Here is an 18,737-nt window from a genome sequence, read left to right as displayed (position 1 = left end):
TATAATAGGCATTGATTTCACTGACTGGAAGGCATCAGTTTTTAGCCTTGAGAAGAGAAGGCTGAGGGGAGACCTTATTGCTTTCTAGAACTACCTGAAAGGAGGTTGTAGAGAGGAGGGAGCTGGCCTCTTCTCCCAAGTGACAGGGGACAGGACAAGAGGCAATGGCCTCCAGCTCCACCAGGGGCGGTTCAGGCTGGACATGAGAAAAAAAATTTTCTCAGAAAGGGTCATTGGGCGCTGGAACAGGCTGCCCAGGGAGATGGTTGAGTCACCCTCCCTGGAGGTGTTTAAAGGATGGGTAGATGAGGTGCTGAGGGGCATGGTTTAGTGGTTGATAGGAATGGTTGGACTCAATGATCCTTTTTGCAACCTAGTGATTCTGTGATATAACTGTAAAGATAACTTCTTAGATTTTTGTTGTACTGTTTTTTTAATAAGCTCTTAGTTATTTTTTACAAAAGCATAAAGGAATGACAGGATTCACAGTCCAGATACATAGAAAGATTTTTCTAGTGATTTTTCCTCCAAATATTGTTATTTTTTGTTATTCTCCAAATATTCAAACCATACCAATAAACAAGACTTTTAAAAGCATTTGAGAAGACTGTGATGACTATTCCAGATATGTGTCTGAGAACTATATATACGTAGCAATAAATGGGTTTTACATGTTAGAATATCATTGTTTTTTTCAATCAAAACTATGTTTGGAGGAGATTTACTTAAAATTACACAATGTAGATACAAGATATAACATTTGGGAATATTATGTCATAGTATTTCCATGATAACAGATACTCTTGAACTGAAGCACATGACTCTTTCTTAGTCATAGAATCATAGAAACACCAGGTTGGAAAAGACCTCTTGGATCATTGAGTCCAACTGTTCCTACGTGTCACTAAACCATGCCACTGAGCACCTTGTCTACCCATCTTTTAAATATCTTTAGGGATGGTGATTCAACAACCTCCCTGGGCAGCCTGTGCCAGTGCCCAATGACCCTTTCTGTGAAAAATTTTTTCCTGATATCTAGTCTGAACCTGCCCTGGTGCAGCTTGAGGCCATTCCCCCTTGTCCTGTCCCTTGTCACATGGGAGAAGTGGCCAGCACCCTCTTCTCTACAACCTTTCGAGTAGTTGTAGAGAGAAATAAAGTCACCCCTCAGCCTCATCTTCTCATGGCTAATTAAACCCAGTTCCCTCAGCCGCTCCTTATAAGACTTGTTCTCCAGCTCCCTCACCAGCTTCAGTCAACTTTCTTAGAAAGCTCTCAGGGCTTTTTTTAAGGGTTGTTACATGCTTGAAGAGCACATGCCCAGACTGGCTGAAAATAGTGTCACCTGCCTTAACTATTTTCAACATGTCTTTCAGATTAACTGTGCAGATAGGGCAAGCGTGCAATGCTTTTTAAATAATCTGTTTGGTCTTTGTTGACAGTCGTGTTTTCTTTTTCTTTTTCTTTCTTTGTCATCTGTCTACTCTGGCATTAAAAGGTACAATGTAAAGTTTAATTTAATCTGTAAGACAACAACTTTGCTTTGTCACCAAAAAGCTTGACTAAAGTAAATGAAATGCATCCTATTTATTGAGCTTTAATCCCTTCTGAATAAGATGTCAAAACATGCCCTAAGGTGGTCTGTGTTACTGCAGTGTTTCAACAACCTTCTACAAAAGAACTTAAAAAGATGGTAGAAAGCACATAAACCAATGTTGCAGCAGACAATGTAATAAGTGTAAGACTAGGGATTTTCTGTTTTAGAAGAGTAGTATGTAATTTAAAGAGCAAAGAACCCCAACAGTTTATATGCATTATCCTCTGTGCTTATAGAAAAAAAGTAAACCTTTAAAGAATCATTTAATATTTGGTGAATTTGTAACTGTATTTATCATGTTGTTTACAGGTGGAGATTTTCCAGAAGATTTCTCAATATTAATGACAGTAAAACCTAAAAAGGGTATCCAGTCCTTCCTTCTGTCCGTCTACAATGAGCAAGGAATTCAGCAAATAGGTGTTGAAGTTGGTAGATCACCCGTCTTCCTGTTTGAAGACCAAAATGGAAAACCTGCCCCAGAAGACTATCCTCTTTTCAGAACAGTCAACATTGCTGATGGCAAGTAAGTGTAAAATTTTAAGATGAAAAATAATATCACAGACCACTGTATAGGTGACTGTGGTCTTTACAATCTGTTATCTTAAATAATTGAATAAATAGGCCACACAATCTCCAGCTAGTTGGACTGCTGTGGTACAAAATCAGGGAACTTTCACAGCAGAATACAGTTCCAGCTTCAAATGGTGTATACAGCTACAAATAAAGCCAAACTACCTTTCTTATTTGCCATTTCTATAAATCAAGAGTGTAGAAATAGCCATAGAAGTTAAATCACAAAAACTGAACCTTTGAAGATTATTCCTGTGCAATACAGAAAGAAACTCTGCTTTCAAAAAGACTCAAGGAGCAGTCTCACTAAACAGGCTGTCTTGTCCATTTGAATGTGATAGGCAGAGTGGTGACAAATTGACAAGACAGAATAGCATTCAAATAATCTGGGCAATTAATCTGAAGTACTGCAAGGACTTACTATGCACACTTAATAAAGACAATTAATCTCAGACATGCAGTTGTTAATTTTTTGTACGTAGCTTCCCTTTGTAGACAAGCAATCTTTCTCTGGAAATGTCATTCTAGTGCTTTTAAATGGGCATTCATTCTTTCCAAAGCTTTTTATTTATTGTGCTGCAGTCCAGGAAGAGTAGCCACAGTTTTCTGAGATACACAGAATGAAATTTTATTAAAGCAAAAGAAAAATCAGTAGAGAAGGAAGCGCAAAAAATAAACTAAAATGAAATATGTTTATAAAGTAACAAAGAATAAAAAAAAAAAAAAAGAGAAAAGCATATCCCTAGCAGAAGGAATGATAAAACAAAGCAGCAAACCTTTTCTTTTCCATTGACTTCCTCTAAATAACAAAGCTTTGACATGGATTTCAAAATTCCATCCAAAATGCTGAGAAACTCTTAACAATTAAGAATTTCAAATAAACTTGGTTTCATACAATTTCCTGCAGTGAGGCTATTCAACTTCTAAATCAACTGGAGTCAATCCTGTCCATAGTGAGCTATGTTTTCATGCTTTCATCTTTTTCATGCTTTCAAAAAATAGACTGACAATTTTCTCTGACTCAGCTTTTTTATGAAGGATCTAGGACAACAGTCTTCGTCTCAAAATGAGATATATTTAAAAAGTATAAACAGTGTAATGTGCCTGAGGATGCATGGACAGTTTGCTTTTATAATGATGATGCTTAACCGCGTTCCAGAGAAAACATGGCATTAGAGCTCTGGCTCAGTGATACTGTTTAGCAGTCAGATTCCATTAACTTTGAGGTGTTCCTTTTGATATACAGAAGCTCTTTGTAACAATGATCTAAGCTGTCTCTGATTTGACAACCTTAGTGCAACAAATGCCAACTAAAATAATTTGATTCCAGCCTTCCTCTTACCAGTCACATACTTTGTGACACATTTTGACACTTTTTGCCCAAATGTGTTGAAGATTGAAATATGTTTTGCTCCATCTTAGATTACAGAGTGATTTGGTCTTGGGTTTAGATATTTGTCATAGAGAGGCGCACTAAATTAATGTGGTCTGTCATGATAATAAAGTCTCATAAATCAAATTGTACAAAACGTTATTCTCAAATGTCTTTAAAATAAACTCATTTGTCAGTATGCTGAATTACTTCATCACTTTTTTGGTGTAGGCAAAGCTATTGTTGCATGAATATTGACAGGGATTTGTAAGTATATATATCTGGAAAAGTGTGATAGAAGTGTTGTACACCTTTGAAAAATCTCTGTAGCTATTGGATACATTCAGATAAGTGAATGAACGTGGTAAAATTTTGGTGACTGATCACGGAACAAGCAGTAAAATGTAAATAACAAGGAGGAAGCTGCTGGGTTAAATATCTTTGCATGAGTAATTCCTTAAGTAATTTGGAAAACCAAACAGATTCATAAAAATAAAATTTGCTGTCAGATCATTCAATATGAAAAATATAAGCAGTGCCCTTGCTTTTAATTTAAGTATAATAATGTTCTCTAGGTAAAGCTTCAGAGAAGATCAACTTGAACTTCATTTTTTATAGGATAATCACAATGAGTTGTGGATCAGATTTTTCTGTCCTAAGGGACGGAAGTTATATAGTGAAGAGACAAAGCATTGAGTGTATTTATGTACATATGAAAGAAAGAAAGAAATGGAGACATTTAAAATTTTAACTGTAACTAGATTTGTGTATAATTGGCAATAAACTGTCTTAATGAGAACACAGTGACTTGGTTTTAAAAATAAAAAATTACAGTAGAATTATGTTTCTTTTGTGAATAGGTGGCATCGGGTAGCTATTAGTGTGGAGAAAAAAAGTGTTACCATGATTGTTGATTGTAACAAAAAAACTACAAAACCACTTGAAAGAAGTGACAGAACAGTTGTGGACACCAATGGCATCACTGTCTTTGGAACCAGGATTCTGGATGAAGAAGTGTTTGAGGTAAAATCTCTACTGAAGGAATGGAATTGAGTGATTTTGTGTTGAGTGAAGTGCTTAATGCAAATCAGAATAAATTTTTTAGGGCAAAAGCTGGTAAATGTAGTAAGATGTGGAAACTTTCATTTATAGAACCCGTTAGGACAGGCTGAAATAAAAAAAAAGGTAAATCAGGGTTTCTCTAGTGTTGGAAGATATGGTACGTTTTTCTCTCCTTTAGGTTGTGTTGTGTCTGGAAGGGGCTTGCTTTTTTTTGTCTTTCTGCCTAATACTGAGATACCTGAGGTATTTAGGAAAATTAATCTGGGAAAGTTAAGTAGCACGATACTGAATCATTTCATTTCTGTCTCTCTCAAACATTTACAGATATTTGTGCATGCTAACAGTATGTGACATAGGGGGAGAAGGACCTGGAAAGTTCTCTGTGTAATATGAATCCATTATATTGTTTATCCCACTTATTACTCTTTCCAGTAACTGGAACATACTTTGGCAGTAAGGACATATATATTTCCATCCTTTGCTGGCCAAGAAGCACATATAGGAAGGGTCAAATGCCTGCAAGGAAGTATGTGGCTGCCAGTCATGAGGCCTTTCTAGGTAGAATCCTTATGTCAATGATTATTTTTACAGGCTAATAATGAAGCTTCTCTAAAGCTACACTACTGGGTTTCTTTTATAATATTTTTATACAACAATCAAAATTGTAGAATTTAAATTAAAATGAAAAATAACAAAATACAGATTGGTAGTTAACTTCATATACAGAACATCTGTGGCCCATAAATGTCCAGAGTTGTAATCCTAGCTTTAAGCAGAGCACATGCTTGAGAAGATGCATAGGTGTCAAGAGAGGAAATATGCATTTTGAGTATAACGCTGTGGCAGTTATCTTTCAGAGAATCATAGAATATTTAAGGTTGGAAAAGACCTGTAAGATCATCAGGTCCAACTGTCTGCCCAACACCACTGCACTGTGTCTACTAAACCATGTCAAAAAGTGGCACACCTACATGTTTTTTGAATGCCTTCAGGGATGGTGACTCCACCACTTCCCTGGGCATCCTGTTCCAATGCTTCACCACACTTTCAGTAAAGAAATTTTGCTTAATATCCAACCTAAAACTACCCTGGCACAACTTAAGGCCATTTTCTCTTGTCTTATCTTTTGTTACCTGGGAGAAGAGACCTACACCCACCTCGCTACAATCTCCTTTCAGGTGTTAAAGAGAGTGATAACAGCTTCCTGTTCTCCAGAATAAACAACCTCAGTTCCCTCAGCCTCTCCTTGTAAGGCTTGTGCTCCAGACCCTTCACGAGCTTCATTTCCATGGACATGACGGGAAACATAAGTCTTTTAGATGTGGAAATTTCTGGGATGATTTAATGGGTCAAGCAGTATGATATGTTTGGTATGCACAGCTCAATTTACCTGTAGTCCCCAATACAGTTTGCACATCTGACAGACACTATTTTCCATTTCAAGGTGAATTCCACAGATGCCTTATCTAGGGTACAACAAAGATTTTTGGTCTACACGTGGGATAATTAGTTTTGATTTTAATTTGTATTTCTTTCTTAGGTCAGAAACTAGGTCCCACAATATGTTTATTTGGCAATAAATTGTAAAAATATGTGCAATATTAATGCTTATAAGTAATAAAAATTGAAGACCTGAAAGAATTGAAGAACCCCCTCAAAAATAACCATACATTTTTCTCAAACTTCCATGAAGTCAACGCAGACATGAGGACATAACTTTGACAAAATTTACTAGAATGACTTCAATAAAAACACTTTTCTCTGAGAGTGTTTGTGATGTATTGAAGGATGAAAGAGGAAGCTAGTGATCTGCTGTCAATTTTATTGCTGAAGGCTCCTACATTGACGTTGCAAGTCACTGCTTCAGTTCCAGCTTAGACCCACTAAGGAGGAAGATGCTTTGGACTCAGAAAATAAATCATACAGCTGCCTGCAAAGTCAGTTTACAGACTAAATCTTAACATTCAGCACTTAGAACAGCAGCATTCCTATCATTTGTAACACTACTGTACATTTCTTTATTCCTTCAGTGATTAGGTTTCCTGACTTAACTGATTGCACCCCTTTATTCGAAGAACTCTGTTACTTGCTAGCATGGCTGTTCCTGTAATTGCTAGGGCCTTAGTTTTAGTCTGAAGTCTCTTTCTTAAATTAGAAGTTTACAGTCTTTTCTTTTGGGACAAACTTCTGCTTTCTCTTTTGCTGTACAGCCACCATGGGTACGTTTATACCTATTTTCAGTTATTTGACTCTAGAAATGTGCGTTTTGGCAATAGGCAATTAGAATGTCCCCCAAAGTTTAAACAAAGTACTGTGCCATGTACAGTTTTAATGATTTGTCCTTTAAAGTCTGGCCAAGTAAAACATAATCTAGTTCTTTTTGAGTTTGTCCTGTGTTTTTCTAGTCTCTAAACAGCATTCTCTTTGTTCCACTAATGAGACAATAACCATCCTTTAGCTACAACTGCTTCAGTTTCTAAAGTTTGGGGCTGTTCTCTGAAATTTGTCTCCTGCTTGAAAGACTCCTAGTAGTGTCTTGCGTGTTCTGTTTATCTCATTCACGATAGCACAGAGTGTTTTTGGTGATTCCATGGCTCTCTTTGGTAGTATTTCTGTATTGTGAACCCTGCTTTATCCTGAGACCACAACAAGCATTGGAAGAAACACATAACACGATGTGTCTTGTTCCTACGCACAGGAAATTCCAGAAATGAACTTATTTAGTGATGGCATTTGATTTAAGCATTTAAAACTTGAAAGTGTATGAGAGAGACTTTCCATATAACATTTGATGCTTTTACTAGTGTACATGTAGGAAGCAAATAAAAAGAAATACGTAAGTGTATAGGACCTGTTGGAATTCACATCACAGAGCGTCCGAAGGATAAATATTGTGTCCACGCATCACAAAGGCTGTTTTATCTTGGATAATAATGATAGTTTTAGTCATACTAAGCCAACGATTTGATCACAGGAACAGTGGAGCTCTCTTCAGTCTCCTCAAACTGAATGGAAACTCAAAATGTGGAAATAATAAGCCTGTAGATAAATATAAAGAAATCTTAGGCATGAGTGACCTAGTAGTTGAAGATGCCAGGGTTTCTTCTGGTCCTGAACCCATTCATACAGCATAACAACAACTGCACAAAATCCAGTAACATCATTGAGGTTATTCACTCCCACTGAAAGCAGAGTTCAACACTGTCAGAACCAGTACTGTAAACAGTTAGATGTGTCATATTTTTGTGTACCCTTAGAAAGTACATATAAACCTCTATGAATTCTTGCATGCACACATGAGTCAGAAATAGATATTATTATGTGACATAATACTGACCTCCTGACAACTTGATTGTATCTTTGGAAAAAAGAATTACTTCTTCAGTCATATTGCTCTTACATTTTTTCATGGATCATTTGTTTAGAATCCTCAGAACAAATACTGCTCCTATGAGAAGTATTTCACATTAATTTTAAAACAGTGTTATATCACAGTGCATCAGATATTCTTCTTTGCTTCCAAGTTTGTTATTTTAAATCTGTAATACAACAAAATTTAACAAAATTAAATTCCTGCCTATTTTTTTTATTATTTTTTCTGTTCCTAATATTAACTTGTGCTTTTCAGGCAGTTCTCCCACCTTTGTTCCGATTCTGGCAGTCTGACTGTTGCTAACATGACAATATACTGTAGTAGACTGGGAAATTTATATGCATAGATTTTAATCAGATTGACATGACTGTTTTGATTTAACTTTCCTATGCTGATGATTAATAATTTCTGAGTAAGTAAGCCTGCTGGATGTCCAGAGATCAGGTAGATCACCACTGAAAGAAGGAAAGGGCTAATTGAGCATGATAAATGACTATCTAATTTGCTATTTCTGTGTATTCAACAAACATAATATTCTTTGGCAAGACTACCTACTGGTGCTAAAGCTAAGAGTAATTTTTAGTAGTGCTATCTGAAAGATCTTCAGTTTTACCTTTAAAAAAGAGGAAGAAAAATCTTAGGTATTTTCCAAATCTCATGGGAAGTTTGTGTGTTTTATATGAAGAAATTCTAATTTGGAGTTACACTCAGGAGTGAGCAGTAGTTAAGTGCTAATGTGAGATTTTATGGCATTGTGCTCACTTAATATGGAAATCAATATGATAACACAAGCAATATATTGAATACAGGCCAGCATTAAGTGAGAAGTGAATTATAAACTGTGAATGTGTCTTGAAATAATAAAATTATGCAGTCTAGAAACTGTATTATTTCTAACTGCTAAATTATGAGACCTTGTTTACACTGCTAAGCACTTGCTCACTGAATTGGATCTACTGATATCCTATTGATATTAGTGGGACTAATTTGTAAATGCATGTTTATGAAAGACTGACACAATATACCTCAAACTTCTACATATATTGTTTGAAATTAATCTCTTCTATATTTTCAAATACATAGCGCAAGAATGGCTGGTTTGTAAGTGCTTGCTGTGAAGAAGAGAATTCCTACAATAGCACACAAATATTTAAAAAAAAAAAAAGAAAAAGATAAAGAGAAAAAGAAAAAAAATAGTCATATGCTGGTACATGGCACCTTGTAAAAGAATTTTGAATTGTATCTGTTGAAACATGTTTGTAGCTTAAATGTTTAATAAATAGCAGGGATCTTTTTATTCTTTGCCAGCTTTAAGGATTTGTCGCTCCTCATTTAGTACTGTTGGTGTGAACAACAAAACAGTTTTTTATAACAACTTAACAACTAATGGAGTCTTTATGCAGATATTTCCCTAGAGAGACTTTATAACTTCAAAACTCCACACATAGCCAACCAATATAATGACTTTTTAGGCATCATGCTGTAAATTAGCATAACAAGACAAAACCTGGTGTATATAACACTCTTATTTAAAGCTAATGAAAGCTTTAACTGCACGCAGATTCCTAGCAGTAAACCTTGTTAATAAAAGGTTTAGATTTTCTTACTATACGTTAACCTGTCTTCATGAAAAAAGTGTTCACATACTTATCTACAAGATAGGATTCCTTTAAATAGCCTGAGTGAGTGTTTGAAGATCAAGTGGTAGTATCTTCACAGTAATATGATTTAACCTGCAGATTTCTCCAGGTGAATAACCATCCCTGCATGCACACTCCATGAAGAAGACACCAGCAGCAGAATAAAAGTTTTTAATGACTAATCGAAACTGCTGTACAGCTAAAATAGAATAGGGAAGCTAGCCCAAAGTAAAACTCCCCAAAGGCATGTAGCAAGAATGACGTGCCATCAGTATCCTCAGGTTCATACTGCCCAGTTGAGCTGCATTACTACCTGGTGTAGACATAGCCAAAATTGTTCTCTTTATATGTCACCTTTAGTAATTGCTAGTGACCTACTGAATGTTTAGTGTCAGTCAGACTAAAAAGTAATGTTTGACATAAATTGGACAAAAAATAAAAAATCCAAAAGGTTCCAGGCAAAAATATTTAGAAGCAACCTTCTAGCTATCAACACCAGAGAAGTGGCCAACTTCCAGCATCAGGAGGAAGAAAAACAAAACAACAAGAAAAAAAACCAAGGAAAGCAAACAAGTTTTCTATTTCAGAGGCACTTAATAAAAACACAGTATATTTTGCAAAAGCTTTTTATTTGGGTTAGTTTGTTTTGCCTTTTTTTGTCTGAAAGAATGGTGCTTCAGTATTTGTTATTTTTTATAGTGTTTCCAAACTTATGCTCAATGAACAAAAGTAAATAATTCTATTTTCCCTGTTTCCCTTGCTTAGTTTTGAAAGCAGGAAGGGAGGAGAAAAAGAAAGCAATGCTCTGGTAATTTGTTGGAGTTCAAGTTCATTTTCTTTGTTTCCCAAGAAACAAAGGCATGGTCATTTAACTAGACTGATTGTAATTACATTTAAAATTAACAGCTTGGGCTCAAAAAGTTGTGCCTGTTACATGAGCTCCAGCAAATTTTACAGATAGGATTTATTATCATCACCTCATTTAATATTGTGCATAATACATTTAAATTTTAAAGAACAGCTGTAAGTGAGGTTTCAAAGCTAAATGACGATGTAGCAGAGGTTGCAGGTTTTTTTTCAAGAAAATAGGATATCCTTGGTTGTGTGTGTGCATATGCGTGTGTGTTGTGTAGACCTGCTGTATATATAGTAAAATCTCATTTGTCAGACAAGAATTGCGGTAGACTTTGGTCTGTGAACAGCTATGTTTTGAAGGTTTAAAATTATATTTGGTATGCCAACCTATTTCTTAACCAAGCTGAATATGTGCTACTGGAGCCATGGAGTTTCAAAGAATCAAGATGATGTTGATTTCTATGGAAACCTTGACCTGTACAGAATTCTCTCTCACAATTTATTGCTTTTACAGTGCTTCAGTCTGGCAGGCTCTGAATATCTTTCTCTTGCTATATTATGCAATGGGCCTGGGTTATGGATTATTATTAAAGTCCCTTGGAATTCTTTGCTCCCTCAAGTCTTTGCAGGAAGATTAAATGAATTCTGCAGCAGGTTATTCTAAATTCTATGGTAATGATAGCCAGACTGTCTAGACTTGTTCTTTGGAGCCTGTAGTTGTACTGTCACTTAACTAATTAGAGAAAGTTGGCACATATCCACAGGTTAGGGTTTCTGATGATTTACTGAATACTTAGGCTTTAGCTATCATATGAAAATGAAAGATATTGCTGTTTTTTATCCTGAGTATCACCTTTTAGGTAGTCATCTTTAAAATCCTTGTGAGCACATGAGGTACTCATTTTATCCAGAATGTGAATTAGAAGAATGGTATTTTGCTAGTGCTGACCCTTCCACACTAGTTGTGGGAAGTATTTCTGAACCTTTAATATATAAATTAGTAATTGCTGCATTATTTTTTGTTTATTTTTTTCGTTTGGGTTCTTTTTTTTTTTCAGGTTGAAAAAAGAGCAAGCTTCCTCCTAATTAAATCATTCCAGAAAATATTTTAATTTTACAGGAAACTACAACTTGAGTTGTCAACTCTGGTCCAGTCAGATTTTTATATAGCATCCTAGTTATACACCCAGCAAGATCACTTGTTCTTAGAATTTGGGTTTTTTAAAGGATGTTTTGAAAAAAATTATGAAATTTGCTTTGGTGGGGTGGATCCTGCAAGGCTTCTCAAGTACTACTTACCTGCTTTTCCCTGGGCAAAGGTCTCTTTTTCATCTGGAAGGCTTATTATTTTATTAAGGTTGTCATGAAAGAAATATCCTGAAATACTCTCTTTACAACTGAATTGTGTGAGATTCTTGTAGAACTATGGAATTAGCCCATATAATTTTACGTAATAGAAAAAAACCCAGTGATTTTAGCACTGATTCCTTAATTTAATGGCCTTCCAGCATTGTGAGTATTCCTGCTTTACCTTTTTAATAATTCTGGCAGGTGAATAGTAGAGATGTCTTTTATCAGTGATAGAAACTTTTAGCTGAGAAATGGACTACTTTATGGTTGTACTTCTCAAATACACCATATTTAGAAAGCATTAGTAAGTTGAAGGAAAAGATAATATTTCAAGAAGAGAGATCATATCTAAGACTTTCTATGAAGTAGCAATTAACATAATAAGCAGCTATTAACATTTATTGCTTATAATGATAAAATAACTCATTCTGTACTTCTCAGGCTCTCAATGATTCACATCATTGAGAAAATCTGACACCATTTTTAGCTGGAGGTTTTCCTTATTCTGATTTATGTTGTGCAATCTTAAGTCTCTATGGTGGAATCAAATATAATGATTATTGCCATGAGGCTGACGAAAGCAGTAATTACATCAGGAGGAAGTTAGTAATTGAAAAGAGAACTTGATTGTCTGCTGCTTTCCTGAAGATTCGGTCTCCATTGCCTTTTTTTTTCAGCTCATTGGGGTGTATTCTCATAGCTCTGTATCCTGGTTCTCCCCATTTGCCATGGCATGCCATAAAGAAGCGAATGTCTGCTCAGATCTAATTAACTCCTTTTAAAATTCTTGGAGGATTCTACAAATGGTAGCTTATTTGGTAGAGCACCTTTTAGGACAAGGCTACAGAAGTAATATTTCTGTACTATATTTTCATGCTAGGCATAGCTATGAGCAAGATTATGAGTCTCAGGCAGCTTTTTTCATATAATCATGAGGCTGATTCAAAAGCCTCTGATTTTAATTATAAGAACATTCCCAAAATAGAGAGGAATTAAAATTTTCATAGACTTCAACTATTTTCATTCCATATTGTGATGAATTCCTCAACTATGCGTTGATTTTGTGAGCTGTGTGTTGGGTTTGACAACAACTTAGTGTCTATTTCAATAAAGTATTTACGTCCAAGCTAAATATCAAGACTCCAAATTGATCTGTTTTACTTACAAGCAGTACTTGTGTGCTTAACGTTAGGTATGCTTGAATACCTTGTTGGATGCTCAACTCTGAGCAACTAAGGCGAGACTTCAGCTTTCTCATCCCTCATAAGCAAGTAACATTAAGTATCTGATAAACACATTCAAAACACATTGTATTAAGTGTTATCCAGGATACAAAATTGCTATAAAGCAGCAGATTTTTGTTCTTATGGGCTAGATAGGCTTTTAGCACTTTGTGGGACAAGTTAAGTGTGCACATTGTTACAACTAGGAAGATGAAACAGTGGCTGTATTATATTTGTGATACTTCACCACAAATTCTCTGCTTCTGTCTTCCGATGTCATCCCGCTTATCTCTGAACACCAAGTCCTGATGGAAGGCTGGTTCATCAGGGACATAAACATTTGACTTGTGTAGCTCTTTGACTTGTATAATTTATCAGTTTTGTGAAATTGCTTAAATCGTCTTTCCCAACAAAGGTGGTCATGACAATTGCATAGAGAAGGAAATAGAATGAATCTATATAGACAGCTGCCTTTTGTATTTTTTTTTCTCCTCTGTGCACTTCTCAGAGTTCTTCAAGGGTGCTCAGGTGTATTTGTAAATTTTACTCTGTTCTGCTGTCTCCTTCCTCATCTTTGCTCTCCCTTTCTTGCTTTTATCATTCTATCCTGTGAGACTTCCCTTTTTTTCTGTGAATTTCGTGTAAAAATAACATTATGCACATATGCATATATGTTCAGATATCTCCGTGTTTATTTACAGACCAACTATTAGAATTGTTAATAACCCGTGACTCCATTTATCCATATTTCCATTTAAAGTTATTGGGACTTGTGCAGGTAGATCATTAAGTGACTAACCTATTACTCCAGGTTGTGAAGTATGGCCAAATTAAGGATTTGTAGTTTATTTGCAAAGAACTTTATAAAATTCAATTTCAGTCTCACAAAGCTAGGCAGTTAAAATCAAAGAACGTATTTGTGAAGACTGAAGTTGCTCTGTGAAGTTTTTTTAAAAGAGAAAGAGTGCAGATTTGTCCAACAAATACCTTAGAATGATAAATGAACCACAATAATAAATTGCACAATAATGTGTGTGGAGTTTTATGTTCTGAGATGACTGACCTTATGTGAAATGAAAGCTCTTCTCTTACTAGTGAAACAGCACTGCCAACACATCATGTACAAATTCTCAAAGAAGCCATTTAATTAGAGAAAAATAAAAAAAAAACAGAAAAAGAAAAACAATACTGGAAATATTTTCATAGCAGATGTTGAAGGAAAAAGAGGAAAATTAACATTTGAGATGCCAAATGTAAAATCAATCAGTTCCTCAGTAAACGTCTTACACATGAATAGCCAGTAGCAATTTATGTGTACTGTCCAAGACTTCTGAGGGCCTCCCTCTATGTGGACCCATGACAGGCAGACAGGCGCGGCTGGGAAGCACAGTCAATGGATCAGGAACAGCTTTAACCAATTTAAGGACATCTAAGCCAAGTGGTAACAGCATACTGAGTGCTTCTTGCAAACACACAGTCCAACAAAATCCAGTGCCAAAATTCCATGGAATTCAAGATCAGCACAAAGCAAGCTCCAGAATAGTGGCTATATTTCTTCGCCTGACGGGGGGGAGGGTGGCAGTGGTGAGAATAGATCATGCTAAACAGCAGTAGTTTCAGGAGCATTTCCAGCATTACTCATGCTAGCTGGCACACTATATATGTAGTGACTGTGTGGGCATCTCAGAGAGCTGTGTATGTTGAGGGGCATATAGCAACACACTGACCTTAGCTCAACAGTGTGAGTACAGAGGTTCTACATGTCCATCTCTAATGGTTGCTACAAGAGTTACCTCTTTTGTCTTTTGGTTGCTAATTCTCTCTAACTTATTCCTCTGCTTCACTTAATTTTCATTTTGGCTGGTGAAGGAGGAAGGGCAGAACTCTTTGAAAACATTTTGTTGGAGGTGGGGGACACATAGCACAGGCTGTCAGTGACTGTACACAACCTCTCAAAGCACTCAAACTCTTGTGGGAGTCATGCAAGGAATGAAAGGGGGAATTTCTCTGTAGGTATAGCAGGTTTTGTAGGATGGTGTGTAAATCAGGAAGCGTTAGTGATTTAAGGAAAGTAAAAAAGACAGTCAGAACCACTAGCAGAGGAACAACCTGCTGCTTTTATAGTATTTCTTGAAGCTTAAAAAAAATATATTCCAACTCTAAATAAATATGAGACGCACATGAGTCTATAAAGTAAAATGAATTGAGAGTATTGTAAAACCCAGATTTGTAATGTATAACCATTATGTGCTAAGGAACTAAGTATTTCATATTTTATGTTAAGTAAGTTAGTGAAAAATACTGTGAAACTAGGAAAATTGCAAAAGGTTGTTTGATTTTTTTTTTGGTTTGTGGGTTTTTTGCTTCTTTCTGTGATTCTATATTTTAGAAGGAAGGAATGATGTAAATTATGCTTTACTATTTGAAAATATTTACCAATTTTGTCAGTTTGTTAAAGGCTAATGTTCTGAGAGATGTAAAGCAATTCCTGAAATACTGAGATAATTGTGAATTTTCCTAGCTGTACAATTCCATCAGTCATTGTATTTTCTTTTTTAAAGACACAGGTATGCTAACAAAGTTATTTCTTTGTCCCCTTTTTTGGTAAAAACAAAATAAAATTATATCAGGAGTATATAAAAGCTTGAAAATCCTCACCCACCTCCCCCTTGGGAAATAACGGGAGATTGAGGTTAATGAGTTTTGACGAAGAGCATGTGCCAAATTTCAACAACCTTATTTTCATGGCAGCACAAGAAGCTCTTGAATGAGGAGATTTACAGTGGAAATGTTGGAAGCAATTTGCCTAACACTGCTTAAATGGTACCACTATTTTAAGAAATGCACTGGATACCAGACAGCTTTCTGTGGAAAATGATAAACATACAAGGTCTCTGTAGGGGATCTCAGCAGAGCCATTTTTATTATCCAGAATAGTGGATCTTTTTACCATGATGTTGTATTTACACATGATATACAGGAACAGAGGTGAAAATAACGGTTGTTAGCTGTTAAAATTTTTATTTCAGCATGTTTTATAATATGTATTTACATAGTGCTTACTTAATTTTTTTTTTATTCCAGTAACTGTGTGGTACAATCTTTTTAAATTTTATTTTATTTTCTCCCTTTTTTGAGAGTACAGATGTGGTGTGAGCTCTCAGAATTGTATTGTTGATCACTTGCATGCTGAGCTGCATGCTGGTAGTAGGAAGTGCCCTGCATTAAATCTTAGGAATTTAAACTGCCTCCCAGTAAAGAAGCAAACAAACATCAAGAAAATGACAGAGCAAGGGTAACACCTTCCTACCCTCTCCTTTCCTAACTAGACAGCGTTTTAAGCCAGAATTCTATACCTAGTCTGTTCAGTATTAAGTTGCATTGTTTTGCCATGTGGACAATAGTTAGGATGTTTTCCAAAATTTAAGTAAAATTTTCCAGAAATTAAGTAGATAAGTTAGTTATAAGCACAAATGTTTATATAATATGTGCCTAGTTGTGGTTTTGGAATGAAAACTCTGTACTTATTATATATTAACTGTAGGCAATCTTTGGGTTTATTATTTAATGTGCATGTGCTTTCCTGCAGGGTGAGATCCAGCAGTTGTTGATTATAGCTGACCCCAGAGCTGCATATGACTATTGTGAGCATTATAGCCCAGACTGTGATTCCCCAGTGCCCAAGGCTGCTCAGGCTCAAGACCCTCAAGTTGATGAGGTGAGTAATCAGTCATGTATTACTAGATTTATTGCACACTAGTGGTTGTTACCCAGGGGCCATTAACAGCTAAGTGGCATGCGCAGTTCTAGGCTTGAGGAGAGCGATCACAGGAGTGCGTTCATTTTTGCTGTCCACTTATTTATATCTAACATTTGAAGGAACTGGTATTCAAATAACCAGCATGCTCAACAAAGCGATATTGTAATTCCTTAAAAACTGGTAGCAGTATGAGTTTGTTTAGTTATACCTATTTGCTCTTTCTGTGTATGTTTTTGATTTCACTGATGCTGAGTATCATCACATGCCACATTTGAAAGGTATGGGAGCTATGAATATTCTGTAATTTTAAACAACTTCTGCTAGAAATGCAATGTATTCTAATGAGCTGTGTGCAGTATGAAATGCATGTGCACACAAAATTATTTCAGCCAGATCCACTCATAGGTAAATATCAACAGGGACAGAACAGAGTTGGATTTGTCTCATTTGTCACTGTAGACAGTTCTTACAGCCGTAAGCCGAGTAATTCGCTATGGTCAAGATAGTTCCTCAGATAAGACCTCTGAGGTTCAGTTGTATGTGGTGTATACATTCTAAATACTTGCATCAAACACTGTAAAGCAGAAAGCTTTTGCCAAACCTAACTAGTCTTAGTTGAACTTGTCTCTGGACAGTTAGTATGCACAGAACTGTGTGACTGGTTATTGTTACTGATTGCTCAAGAGATCACCATTAAAAACTTGCTGAATTGTTCTCATATGCACACTTTGAGCCAATTTTGAGACAGAGCTTTTCTTAAATACATGATAGTTTTATTTGGTTTTACTATTTATTCAATCTGACTGAAAATTGTTGTCAAGTGACTGAGATACATATGGTCTAGAACTTTTCAAAGGGAGTCCCGCATCCATTGCATCAGAGGTACAGTTCAAGACATCTCAGGTCAATTGCACATAGGCAGAGGCCTTTACATTGCCTTACAGTGTGTGGAGTCTGGTCTCTTCATGATGACCCTGTAGGACCTTCTCTCTCCGTACCTGGCTATATGGATCTCTATGCACTATATTCTAAAACAGAACAGATAGAAAGGGTGTTGCTGATATTTTATGAGAAGAAAATAATAGATAGCAAAATCAAATTAATGTTCTTTTTGACATTGTTAAATGTCAAGGAAATAGAAACTTTGCTGGGCTTTGCTACTAAGTGTCTCAGCACTGTGATTCTTTTTCCGCTGTGAAGATTTGGAAGGTTTGGATCGGCTAGTGCTTTTCTACTTTGAAACAAGAGTAAAGAATAGCCAATCTAATAAACTGATCTTTGTTGGAAAAGCTTGTTAAAATTATCCCTTTGTCACTTTTCTTGAAGAGGAATATATCTAAACACTTTAAATGGTTTAACTAAATTGAGAATTCTGTCACCTCCAAACTCACATCAACTCCTAAGCAACAGTTAACATGTTTTAGAGACATTGCAAATCCTTGCTTGCTCTGGCCACCACTGATTGCAGTAATGGCTCCTATCCTTTAGTGTAATGCATGCGGACAAGGCTTAGAATTCACAGAAGTTACTTGGGATCAGGCTGTAGATTCAAAAATCTATTCGAGATGAAGAAGAATGAAGACTTGACTCAATTATTAGTAATGACTACTGATGAATTATCTGAGTGTGACTCAGTGTTTCTAAAGGATGTAGAATCTGAATTGAAGAGCTCAGAGATTACATTCCTTCCATAACGGATAACTTGCTAAATCTCCTGCTGTCAAATGTTATTCTTACATTATATCAAGACTTTTGAATGCTGGAATCAGTTGAGAGCACTCATTTGTAGATCAAAAGAAAAATAAGCCTCATCATAATTACAAAAACTATCTGCACATATATAGTTATATGCTCATCATAGAGAATTCCCAGTTATATACTGCACATCTCTGAAAACAATCTTTGAGCACCAAACAAATAAAAGGAACCATAAAA

The 18,737-nt window shown here is 35.8% G+C and overlaps 1 protein-coding gene across 1 annotated transcript in view; it reads left to right on the top strand.

Annotated features, from left to right (window-relative positions):
• The window catches only part of COL11A1 (collagen type XI alpha 1 chain), a 151,442-nt gene that overhangs the window by 19,345 nt on the left and 113,360 nt on the right, over window positions 1-18,737 (top strand). Inside the window, exons 3-5 of the mRNA XM_069862238.1 lie at window positions 1,907-2,120; window positions 4,400-4,562; window positions 16,632-16,760. Of these exons, the coding sequence (XP_069718339.1) occupies window positions 1,907-2,120; window positions 4,400-4,562; window positions 16,632-16,760 (506 nt within the window). The remainder of the gene's footprint in view (window positions 1-1,906; window positions 2,121-4,399; window positions 4,563-16,631; window positions 16,761-18,737) is intronic.

This window comes from Phaenicophaeus curvirostris, chromosome 8, assembly GCF_032191515.1.
Source record: "Phaenicophaeus curvirostris isolate KB17595 chromosome 8, BPBGC_Pcur_1.0, whole genome shotgun sequence".
Classification (NCBI taxonomy): domain Eukaryota; kingdom Metazoa; phylum Chordata; class Aves; order Cuculiformes; family Cuculidae; genus Phaenicophaeus; species Phaenicophaeus curvirostris.
This window is presented reverse-complemented; position numbering and strand designations above follow the sequence as displayed.